This window comes from Natator depressus, chromosome 2 (assembly GCF_965152275.1).
Source record: "Natator depressus isolate rNatDep1 chromosome 2, rNatDep2.hap1, whole genome shotgun sequence".
NCBI lineage: Eukaryota > Metazoa > Chordata > Testudines > Cheloniidae > Natator > Natator depressus.
This window is the reverse complement of record NC_134235.1, coordinates 224,613,317-224,625,673: the sequence shown is the minus strand read 5'-3', so window position 1 is coordinate 224,625,673 and position 12,357 is coordinate 224,613,317. Positions and strand designations below refer to the sequence as shown.

Below are 12,357 nucleotides of genomic sequence, written 5' to 3'. Positions count from 1 at the left end.
AGTCTCTCTGGAGCCAGAGGTTCAAGTCACGACAGGGTTTTCTCATCTCGTCATTCTAAAGGTAGATACATTGAGTGCTGTGGGGTTTCAGGCAGCACCTTAAAAACAGGCCTGATTCTCATCTCACTTACACTGAGGCAGCCCCTTCACTTCAGTTGGGTTACACTGACATAATGGAGGAAAATTTAGCTCTGAAACTTGTTTTGTGTGAATGTTATAGAACATTTTATAAGATAAGGGGTTTCCCCTTGTTATACAAATGTATGCTCCTCCCTCCTGAACATACTGGATGACTTTTACCTTCAATCCCTCAGGCTCCTGCATCTAGTGGTACTTTTTGTATATAATTTGTAAAGTGCTTAGGAATGAAAGATGCAGTATGGCAGCTTTTCAGTAGGCCCGTCCCACTTATCCAGCACCAGTCCTATCTCTGGAGAAGTGGTGACAAGCCCATTAAAAGACTAGGTCCAACGGACTACATGATGTGGCAGCAAGCCAGAAACAAGGCAGAAAGAGAAATCTTTATTTTGTGTGTGTACGGAACTAAATCTAAATCCTAGTCCTGTCACTTACCTATGGTTGATATCATGAGCACACAATTTTCATCATTATTTGCAAAATTGGGTTCATTGGGAGCCCAGGCTATGTAGTTCACTGGGGTTCCATCCAGCCAGCTAAAAGAGAGGATGTAACAGTAAGTCGTTCATCAAATCACTTTTAGAAAGAGGCACATCAATCCATTACAAAAATCATTTGGCAAGAAGCCAAAAAGGTATATTCATAATTTCGCTGTACAGTTTTAGCTGCATGATGTCCATTAGCGACAATGGGAGTTACACGGCTAAAACCATGAGCATCAGGTCAGGAATTTTTATTTCTTTACTTTGATTATTCCTTTTGCTGTGATAAATTACATAAAACATAAATATTACAGATTGGGAAATAATAAAAACAAAACAAAAATAATTTTCCATCAATTGATAGAAATCATTAAATAAATTTGGAAATAGTGTTCAACCAGTTCTAATACAAATAATGAATATTAAATATGGCAATTACTTAACCAGATATGATATATTTTTATAAAGGCATTCTGTTCTCCCAGCTATGAATTGCTATTGATTTCACTTAAGCAAAAAATGAGATGAGATACTTATCTGTAACTGTTACTCTCTGAAGATAAATATCTCAATAGGTTACCACGCTTCGGTCTGTGCTCCTGCATAGAGGCTCTCTCAGCTCACTGCTCACTCCTTCTTACTGCAGTCCCTAAACTGCCCCAACCTAAGGTGCTCCAACCCTCATTCCCTGTTTTAGTGGGAGGTGAACTACTCCCAAATAAGTCAATTAAAATGGGAAAAACCAACATCTTATTTTGAATAATTTTTAAGTGATAAATCAGTCATTAGCACCTGAAAATCATTCCTTCTATATAAAATGGTGCCAAACAAAAGGATGGGCATGGGGAAAAGTCTCTCTGTCTCTACAGAAGGAGAAGAGCACATGAAGCCTTCAGGGCTTCAAAGATTCTGGTTGCACCGGATTCCAGAAAGACATGGAATGTCAATGGAAGTCAGGAACTAAAAAAAAGCTTTGACAAAATAACGATGACATATGGCAGCTTTGATAGCACAGTGAGATGCAAAGAAGTGATATGATGAAGCATCATGGAGAGCAGGTGTAACCCATGCCTGCATGGTGTGGTGCTCTGTCCCCCTATAATAGCCCCTAGACAAGGGGTAGGGAACCTACGGCCAGCTGCTTAATTTTATCCGGCCTGCGGCAAGTCTCCGTGCTGTGGGCCGGAAGCACCGAGCCTCAGCACCCCCCTCCCCCAGTTAAAAGTCCAGTCAGCTCCACGCAGCTCCCGAAAGCAACCAGCATGTCCCTGCGGCTCCTAGAAACAGGGGCGATCAGGGAAGCCCCCGCCCCCAGCACTGGTTCCGCAGCTCCCATTTGCCAGCCACTTCCGGGAACAGTGCGGAGCCAGGGCAGGCAGGGAGCCTGCCTTAGTCCCACTGCATTGCCAACTGGGAGCCGCCTGAGGTAAGCACCGACCAGCCAGAGCCCGCACCCGGAACCCCCTGCCCCAGGTCGGAACCCCTTCCTGCACCCTAACTCCCTCCCAGACCCTGCATCCTGAACCCCCTGCCCTGGCTGGAACCCCGTCCCACACCCTAATTCCCTCCCAGACCCCACACCCTGAACCCTCTGCCCCAGTTGGAACCCCCTCCCACACCCTGCATCCCAAACCCCCTGCCCTGGTTGGAGCCCCCTCCTTTACCCAACTCCCTCCCAGAGCCCACACCTCGAACCTCCTGCCCCAGATCAGAACCCCCCCACACCCTAACTCCCTCCCAGACCCTGCACCCAAACCCCTTGCCCCAGCCCTGAGCCCCCTCCTGCACCCAAACTCTCTCCCAGAGCCCACACCCCAAACCTCCTCCTGCACATCAACCCTCTGCCCCAGCCCTGAGCCAGCTTCTACACTCCAAACCTCTTGGCCCCAGCCTGAAGCCCCCTCCTGCACCCCAAACTCCTCATCTGCAACACCACCCTAGAGCCAGAATCCTCACCACCTAATGCACCTCAGACCCCTGCCCCAGCCCAGACCCCCCTCCCACACCCTGAACCCCTCATTTCTGGCCCCACCCCAGAGCCTAGGGGAAGCCCTGAGCCTCCACGCAGCCCTGCGGGGCTGTGGGTCAATGGCCCCCGACAGAAAAAAGGTTTCCTACCCCTGCCCTAGACCATCTAGAGCAGAGGTTCTCAAACTCTGGTCCATGGACCACCAGTGGTCTGTGAGCTCCACTCAGATTGTCCGCGGATAGTTCCCTCTAAGGTGCGCACCTGGGCGGCTTCACACAAGAGAATGAAGGGCCACCCACCTAATTAGTGGAGCCATGCAGGCGTGGCTCCACTAATTAGGTGCCTGGATCCTGGAGAAGATGCACATGTGCGGGAGAGAGGGCACATCCATCGCATTAGAAAGGTAAGACTACTGATATTAAAATACAAGTTGTGTGCTTTTATTTGTAGAACAAAAAAACGTTGTTTATTATTAAGTTTTTTTTATATAGCACTTTTATCCAAAGCGCTTTACAATAGTTAGCTAACGGTACAAACAACATTTGGAAAGATCATTTAGTGGTCCGCCAAGACCCACAGCAATTTTGAAGTAGTCAGTGAAAAAAAAAGTTTCAGAACCACCGCTCTAGAGATTGATGAGTCTGCTACAGCCTTAGCTAAGAGATCTGTGGCTTTTAGCTCCTGCAATAGAGGCTCATACACTAAGCTTCAGAGGCCCCAGGTTTGATCCTGCCTGCCAATGACCAGGGTCTATCAATGTTATACAGGATTCTGCACAGCTGGAGAGTTGATAGCTATCCTAAGGGAGATATAGTCAGAAAGGAACTGATTACCATAGCACTTTCCACTTATTCAGCCACTTACAGTCACTGTTCTGCTAAGATTAGTCCACAACTAGCTATAATTGAGTTACCATCAACTCTTGAAAATGGTAGCATTTATAGACCCTTAACTTTTGATGACCTAAATACATTTTTTTTGCTACATGTTAAAAGCCTAGATGTTCATATTTACTTACCTAAACTTTTTATCAAGACTCTCTGTTAAACCAATGAAATATGATCTGGTCTTATGCGGAGAGATACCCTAAAATAAGAAGATACCATTTTAATTTAATAATTCCTTTATATGTCACAAAAAGGGCTTAGGCAAAACAAGCAGCCATTCTCTTTCAATTGATTAGGTGGGTACTGTACAGTCCGAAGAGAAGACAATAATTGAAATTAATGGGATTTAACCATATATTTAAAGGTAAGCATGTACTTAAATACTATTCTAAATAGAGGTGGATTTAATCACATGCTTAAATATTTTCCTGAATCGGAGCCTAAATCTATATTTAGGTATCTCAGTAAAAGTGGTCTGCTTTTCAGAGGTCTTGAGTACCCACAACTCACACTGAAGTCTGAAATCATTAGGAACTGCAGACCTTCAGCACCATTTTTAATTAGGTGCCTAAATACTGCATAATTGTGTAGTAACTTCTGAGCCTCAATTTCCACATCTATAAAACAGGGACAGTGATATTTATCCATTTACTTGGGGTGTTGTTTAGGGTCAGATTAGTGCAAATTACTACCAAGGGTAGTCACATACAGAGAACTCAGGAGCTCCAGGCGTCCACAGACTTATGCTTCTTCCACTAGGTGAGACTGGCTCAAGGGGCCCTTGATAGACATGCAACCACATCTGGTTGACATTTTTCTCAAATGTGAACAATTTCACAAGTAACTAGGTATAGTTTGGAGGAAGTTTCAGAAATTCAACAGCAGGCAAATTTCATCAAAAAAACAACAACAAAAAATTCATGGCTCCACTCCTGCCAATACAACATGTCTCAATTTATGTTTTCCAAAGTTTCAGAAACATAATATTAAAAGTATCTATTTCCCACTATGCCACATTATTTATTTCTGAAATGAACGTTTTCTCTTACAGTTTTCCATAGAAACTTTCTTTCACTTTCACTCTCAATTACAGCAAGATCTGCAAAATTCTTCTGGCAGAACTCTCGGGCTTTTTCCATAGGCACCTCATTTCTGCTGGAAAAATACTGTTTTTCTTCATATATAAACCATCCATCTTCAGTGGTTTTATATTCTGGAAAGTAAATAATGTATCCATAAATACTACAACTACAGCATAAAACATTTATTCTACAATAGCAGTTTTACTAAGAGTTAATATCCCCCCAAAACAAATGAATAAAAAAAAACTTACCATACTTGCTAATTGGTTCTGATTTTAATGATACTCCTGCAGAACAAGAGAAAATCTGAATGTGCAATATATGTCATGCATATTCTTCAAGGAAATTTTATTTTATACAGTGATTTAATGCAAAGAAATGCAGTGTTAATTAAGATGTTTTAGACATTCACAATGTTAATGTTTTTCAATCAGAAAAATATCATGGTAGGCACATTCAATGGTTAAGTTTAAATTCTATCAGCTGCAGCAGAAAATGGATCTAACATCCAGAGCGACCCACTCACCACAATCTAGATAAGTTTTTCATTAAAAAAATGTTATGCCTGAATGTTGTTAAGATGAGAGGAAGTGTGAATATATGTATCATCAGCCATTTATTTTGATTGATCAGTTCTGATGGAACAAGATAGCCATGGCTTTTGGCCATTGCTTTTCTGAGGAGCACTTGATTTCTTACTCAAGAATGGAAGGGCACTTAGAGCATTACCGTCATGTGCCCAGAAGTGACCTGTAGCTCATGAAAGCTTATGCTCAAATAAATTTGTTAGTCTCCAAGGTGCCACAAGTCCTCCTTTTCTTTTTGTGGATACAGACTAACATGGCTGCTACTCTGAAACCTAGCAATAATACTGATTCTTGTGGGAATGTGTCTGTTCCACCGACAGTTACTTTAGATGGAAACCAGGCAAGGCTACTGGATTTCCTGCCAACCCAGCTAGCTGCCTGGCTTGCTGGGCTCCCTCTGCTAGCAGGCTACTGGGCTGTGTGGCTCCCGGCTGCCTGCCCAGTAGGTAGGCAGCTTTCCTGGGTGTCTGGCTGCTTGGCTTGCTGGATCCTGGACTGCCTGCTTGCTGGGCTCCCCAGTGTGCCCAGAACCCCCAGCTAGCTGGTTCCTGAATGCCCTGTTCCCCAGCTGGCTAGCTCCCAGGGCTGCCCACTTGGTGGACATAAAGGCTCCTTGATTCTCCTGGCCACCTGGCTCCTTGACCTCTGAGGCTTCCTTGTTCCCCAGCTTCCCAGCTCCTTGGGCTGCCTTACCTGTCTGGCAAACAGGTGGCTCTCTGGTTCCCTAAGCTGTCCAAGCATCCACCTGGCAGACTGTCCAGATTTCTAGGCTCCCCAGCTAAACAGCTCTCTGGCCAGACTTATCTAAAATGACCCAATGAGACAGCTTCTAAAGATTCAACATGATGCAGATAGAGAAGAAATCTTCACATCAGACATTGGCAAAAAGATTATTAAGCCCGGGAAATCAAACACAAACTTGCTGCTCTGACCTGAGTGTGGACTGAAATCTGGCTAATTTTGAAAGGTTTCAACTTGTGCATTAACATTTTTGCAAAGTTCTGGTTTGATAACAATTTAACTATGTGAAGCTTAAAAAAACCCCAACTTTGGTTACATTAGTGTAATACCCTACAACCAAAAGGGGTTGTCCTTATACAACTGAGAGGAGAATTTGGCCTTTTACATTTAAATTAAGGAAGCCAATTTATTTTCCTCCCCTCATGCCCTTTTGTAAAACATTACTCAAATGTTACATTTCAAAAATGTATAAGTGTGGATTTTTCAGGTAATGTCTATGACAGGGGTAGGCAAACTATTTGGCCTGAGGGCCACATGCTCACAAAATTGGGGGTTGGGATGCGGGAGAGGGTGAGGGTTCTGGGGTGGGGCCAGAAATGAGGAGTTCAGCATGTGGGAGGGGGCTCTGGACTGGGACAGGGGGTTGGAGTGCGGGAGGGGCGGTGAGGGCTCCAGCTGGGGATGCAGGCTCTGGGGTGAGGCTGGGGATGAGGGTTTTGGGGTGCAGGAAGTTGCTCTGGACTAGGACTGAGGGGCTCAGAGAGCAGGAGGGGGATCAGGGCTAGGGCAGGGGGTTAGGCTGCAGGAATGGGCCGGGGTGCAGGCTCCAGGTGGCACTTACCTCAAGCAGCTCCCAGAAGCAGCGGCATGTCTCCTCTCCGGCTCCTATGTAGAGGCACGGCCAGGTAGCTCTGCACGCTGCCCCATCCTCAGGTGCCGCCCCTGCAGCTCCCACTGGCTGCGGTTCTTGGCCAATGGGAGCTGCAGAGCTGGCGCTTGGGGTGGGGGCAGCATACGAAACCCCCTAGCTGCCCCTACGTGGAGGAGCTGGAGGGGAGACATACCGCTGCTTCCGGGAGCTGCATGGAGCCACAGCACACACGGACCGGGTCAAACCCCGGATCCCACTCCCCGGCAGGAGCCTGAGGGCCAGATTAAAACATCTGAAGGGTCAACGTGGCCCCCGAGCCACAGTTTGCCCATCCCTGGTCTATGAGTATACAAGTCATAATTATTTATATATTGTGCCAGAAAAATTAATTAAAAATTTTAAACTACTATAAAGTATTTCCAGATATTTTCATCACTGATACTAGACACAGTTGTGTTACCAAACAAATGAAAACAAGCTTGGTTTCAATTAGAAAAGCACATAAGGTTATGCATCCGATGAAGTGAGCTGTAGCTCACGAAAGCTTATGCTCAAATAAATTGGTTAGTCTCTAAGGTGTCACAAGTACTCCTTTTCTTTTTAGAGATATTATCTCATCTATACAGATTAGTCCGAACTCTGATGTAATCCACAATTGTTTTCAGCTGCTTCCAGTGCCACTCAGTACAAATATATATATATATATACAGAGGTAAGAGGATACTCAATCTATGGTTATTTCTGAAATCCTTTCTTTGTTAGGGAGACTTATACATGTATAAAAACAAATGTTTCAGAGAACACACCATAATTATTAAGTGTTAACTTTTACGGTATGAACCTATAAAGAACATTAACCAACCACATATTGAATTTGCTTTCTATAGGACATATAAAATTCACCAGTTATTTATATGCCTTATTTAGGCATGTGTACATATGCATGTTCAACTGCATATTCCTAACTCTGAATATCTGGCCTTATATACGTTGTGCTACCTAGCTCTCTTTTTGCATGTAACCTTAAGTAAAGTATAGTTTTCAAAATCTCACCTCTTTAATTTGTAATTAGCTCACCAAAGGGACCTTTTAGGAAAAAAAAATCTGTTTTAGTTTTCTTATTTATAGGGGGAAGCAATCCTACCTTTTTTTTAATCTGACAAATCCAGTCATGCAGCATTTCGCAAGATGCATGCTTCCAATGCGAGGAAAAAGTGTATCCATTGACCAAGCCGCAATCTTTGTCTCCTTCCCGATTTGTTGATCTTTCTCCCCAGTCTGTGTATTTTACCTATTGTAGAAAACAGCTTAGTTACTATTTTTGCCTTAAAAAGGGACAGTGTTTGTTTTCTGCATTGTCATACAAGAGTGACCTGGGCTTGTTTTACAGATTTAGTCTCTTATTCAATGGGACTGGGAAAGCGGGAGTGTAGTTGAAACAATGTGCTCAACACTTGTGAGGATGAGCGTAGTTTCAGGCATAGCATAGTGAGCCACTGGTGGATTGAGACTACAAGATCAAGCATTTCTTGCTGCGACGAGCTTTCCACCCTGTCTGTAGTCTGAGGACACAATGTCAGGGTAGGAACAGACAAGTGCACGTGCTTCTCTGGCTGCAAGTTTCATCCAGCCTCACTGCTGGTGTTTCTGTATGTACTGGATAAACTTCACTTGACCACCTGCATGATAGAGCTCTCTCCCTTATGGCTATTAAACAGACACTGGTACAGAGTCTCCCCCTGCTTCTGCCGTTGTACATTGCTGTAGTGGCAGCCTGATGCTGCCCCCCTTGCAAGCCCCAGCACAAGGAGCAATCTGGGGATGGGAGCGAACTCTTCACAGCACTGATTGATATACTGGGATTCTACAAGCTGCAGATCAGCCAGTAGGCAGCCAGGTAAGGCTGCTGTAAATTAGAGCAACCCACAGCCGGCATCTGGGGGCACAGAGATGGCTTAAAGCCATGTTTACCTCCCCTCCCCTTGATCTGCACTTTCTGTGTTTTGCCTCCAAGGGCAGCAGCAGGGTGTCTCCCTAGATCCATAAGTGATGGGAATTGTTAAAATCTCCCTTTGTGAGAACAAGTTACCTGCATCTCCAAAACAAGCAAGGACTAGGTCCCTGCTCAGGAAATTGCCACTTGAAGTTAACAATCTCAGAAGCATTCACCCTGACACACACCTTCCTTTGCTGGGAATGAGCATTGTGGTGCAATGCTGAAGGGTCAGGGTTCAATCCCTGCTGATGATGTATAATCAGCTGCTGCATAATGGGGCGAGGTTGTTAGAGTTGCACATAATAGAATTGTTTTTTCCTTTGGAAATTAAACACACTCTAAGAATCTTAAAAGGGTTACAAGCATTTAAGTTAAAGTCAAACACTGGAAAATGAGGAATGACTAAATATTCATATTTTCCACAGGAACCCTCTCTCATTCAGGACATAGGATGGAAAGGGGCACAAAGGGGAAGACTTACGGTTGTATGGGCAACTGTGAATCTGGCATTTCCTTACTTTCAAATCCTTGATCTTGCAACCTAAATAATTTTATTTTAACATCTTTTTTTGTATGTAATTCTTTATAAAGCCCTGAATCCTTTGGGACATGGCTATCTCAGAGACCCCACTCCTCAAGTCTGCCCCACTGTAACACCTGCATTTCACTGCAATTCTCTTGCTGCCTTTCTCTACGACTGACCTCCTGGAGGTTAGTAGAAGGGTGCTGTTAGTGAAGGGCTCACAGCTCTGGAATTTGAGCCCCTTTTGCAGTCAAACAAAGCCTGTCTTTTAGGACATGGTCCACTTATTTTTTTCTTGGTTTGGGTCTGTAACCAGGAGTAATATCTGTAATATCCTAGGAAGGTAGTGGTGGCAGTGGTGGGAGAGGGGGATGACTGCAAATTTTGTAATAAATGTCAGATAACATGATGTTGGTCACAATAACAAGCAAGCATGTAAGTATTAGACATCTACTATTCCCAGGGTTCAAGGCTAATGCTAGTGAGACTGGAAACCTCTAGTACATGCTTTGGCTTTCAAAAGCAATGACTGGAGATCTTTGGTTTCCCTTAGAAAGGATAATATGCTCTATATGCTTTGACATGAACAAGGCAACTGACTCTAACTGAAGTCTGTAGTTGGAGTAGTGATTAGTAACAGAAGCATTTCTTCAGGAAAGGCTGAGAGCTGAGTTGGGTGGCCTGTGGCCCCAATCCTGAAAACACTTACATCCATGCTTAACTTTACTACCACGAGTATCCCATTGATTTCAATGAGATATTCAGAGTAGTAAAGTGAAGTGTGTAAGTGTTGGCAGGATTAGGGCCTATGCGAGGAGGAGGGAGGAGAGGACAGAGATAAGAATAGGAATAGGCTAAGATAAGAATAGAGAAAATACATCCTGAACTCAGACACATGGTTAAAAATTAAATTACTCACCGGAGAGCCATCACTCCAGGCAAATCCTTCGTCAGGATTCAAGGAAAATATACCAGTCCAATAAGTACTATATAAGGATCCACCTTTACTAGTGTATATTACATGAAGAGAACAGTATATAAATAGGTATAAGTATAGTTTATGTAATCAAAAACTATAATGTTTTAGAACTTGGGTCCTGATTCTACGCCCAATTGAGTTACAGAACGAATCCCACTGACTTCAGTGAGCTTTTGATCAGGACCCTGCAGTACTTCAACAAGCTCTCTATAGAAATACTTCATTATCCATCAGAGAGATCAATTGACATTTTGCAGTTTTCAATTGAAAATTCAAATTATTTGCAGCTGCCAGTATCATCAGATCAAACTCACTGTTATATATGACATGACCAATGCAATGCCCTGGAATCATGGAGTATTCAAAGACAATTGAATTAACTTCATAAATGTTACCAATATCTTTATGGGCAGACTAGTGACTTTATTCCTGGCTCAATGGGTAAGGTTAAGGATGTTTATTGAAGGAATTTAAGACAATGGGGATAAAACACAGGTAACAAGAATTTGCTAGTCCCTCTGGGAATAGCATAAACTGGTTTGATCTGGTTCAAGAAGTGTAAGATAACAAAGGACTTGAGATCGTGTAAAATATCAGCCTTGACCTGAGGAGACAGTGACTCACACTCTATCCAAAAATGGACAGACTGGAGACTGTAACCAAAACAGACAGGCCACAGGGAAAGGACCTGAAGTAATTCAAACCTACCAGAGCAAGGCATGCGTAGAAGCAGTTTATTATTTTTAAGATGTAATACGCTTGTTCTGAATAAATAATACTTTGCTTTATTGAAAGCTGGATAGTCACTAGATAACTCTTCCATTGCCCCTGAGAGAACAGAACTGCAGGGCTGAATCATAGAATATCAGGGTTGGAAGGGACCTCAGGAGGTCATCAAGTCCAAACCCCTGCTCAGGGCAGGACCAATCCCCAATTTTTGCCCCAGATCCCTAAATGGCCCCCTCAAGGATTGAACTCACAACCCTGAGTTTAACAGGCCAATGCTCAAACCACTGAGCTATCCCTCCCCACAGAAACCATGAACTGCGCTCAGACCTGCTGAGTTGGTCACAGTTCATTACAGAAAACTGCAGCCTAAGGTCCTGGTCTTGAGTGAGAGGATCATGAGATTCCACCTTGATAAATGTGATGGTTAGAGGCCTGAGACCTAAATAGGAGTGCTCTCCAGGAGCAACAAAGAGGTCAAAGATGTTGTTAACCAAGGAACAGTGACATATGTACAGGAGATGCCCCAGAGGAGGAATTACCACATACTGATTCCATAGAAGAGGCTGATGAATTAAAACTAAAACTATTATTGTTGATCCTAACCTTTGTTTCTTTGTATTGTGTTTTCTTCTAAGAAAGAAAAATGTCTGTCAATTCAGAGCTGCTTTTTAAAAAAAATTGTTCAATCAGTGATTAGTTAAAGATGAGTCACAAAAGTTGGCCCTATTTTTGTAAATATTTTTGCACAAATGAACTCTGGACCAATTTATATGCTCCCAAACTATATTCTGTATATCATGACACTGATTTACGAAACTCCTGTAAATACCCAAGCTATTGTTTTTAAATGTGACCACTAAGAAAATTAATAATTTGAGAGAGCGTTGATCAACACAGAGGATTTTTCTGCTTTTACAGACTCTAACTATTTCACTAAGGATAAAAGAGCATTTCTAATTATTATTATTTGACATATTAATCATAATAGAATAGAATAGATACTTACTTTATTGCAATTTTATTATACGATTTTCCTCCTTACTCTGGATGGTAGCCAGATCTCCTCCTATGGCTCTGCAAAAATCTCGAGCTTCAAACCATGTTTTCTTTTGTTGTTGTGTTCTCTTATAAAAACACTAAAGAGAATATAGTTTACAATACAATACTCTATACTACATTATATTATAAAATCAAGAAATATCTCTTTTCCTTAAAAATGGGATTTTGTACCGCTAGACAAGTCAAAGCGTATGTCATGTACAGGTAATGGGTTACAGAGTGCTCTATTGGTAAATTTAACTATTTCACTTTGCATGGAGATCTATCAATCACTCACAGAAGTGAGGAATATTGGGGAGGATCTGTAGCTGTTA

At 42.9% G+C, this 12,357-nt stretch overlaps 1 protein-coding gene across 1 annotated transcript in view; it reads right to left on the bottom strand.

Moving 5' to 3' along the window:
- The window catches only part of LOC141981925 (macrophage mannose receptor 1-like), a 63,546-nt gene that overhangs the window by 20,037 nt on the left and 31,152 nt on the right, over positions 1–12,357 (bottom strand). Inside the window, 7 exon segments of the mRNA XM_074943545.1 lie at positions 574–674; positions 3,608–3,675; positions 4,526–4,689; positions 4,810–4,864; positions 7,902–8,048; positions 10,196–10,283; positions 11,987–12,120. Of these exon segments, the coding sequence (XP_074799646.1) occupies positions 574–674; positions 3,608–3,675; positions 4,526–4,689; positions 4,810–4,864; positions 7,902–8,048; positions 10,196–10,283; positions 11,987–12,120 (757 nt within the window).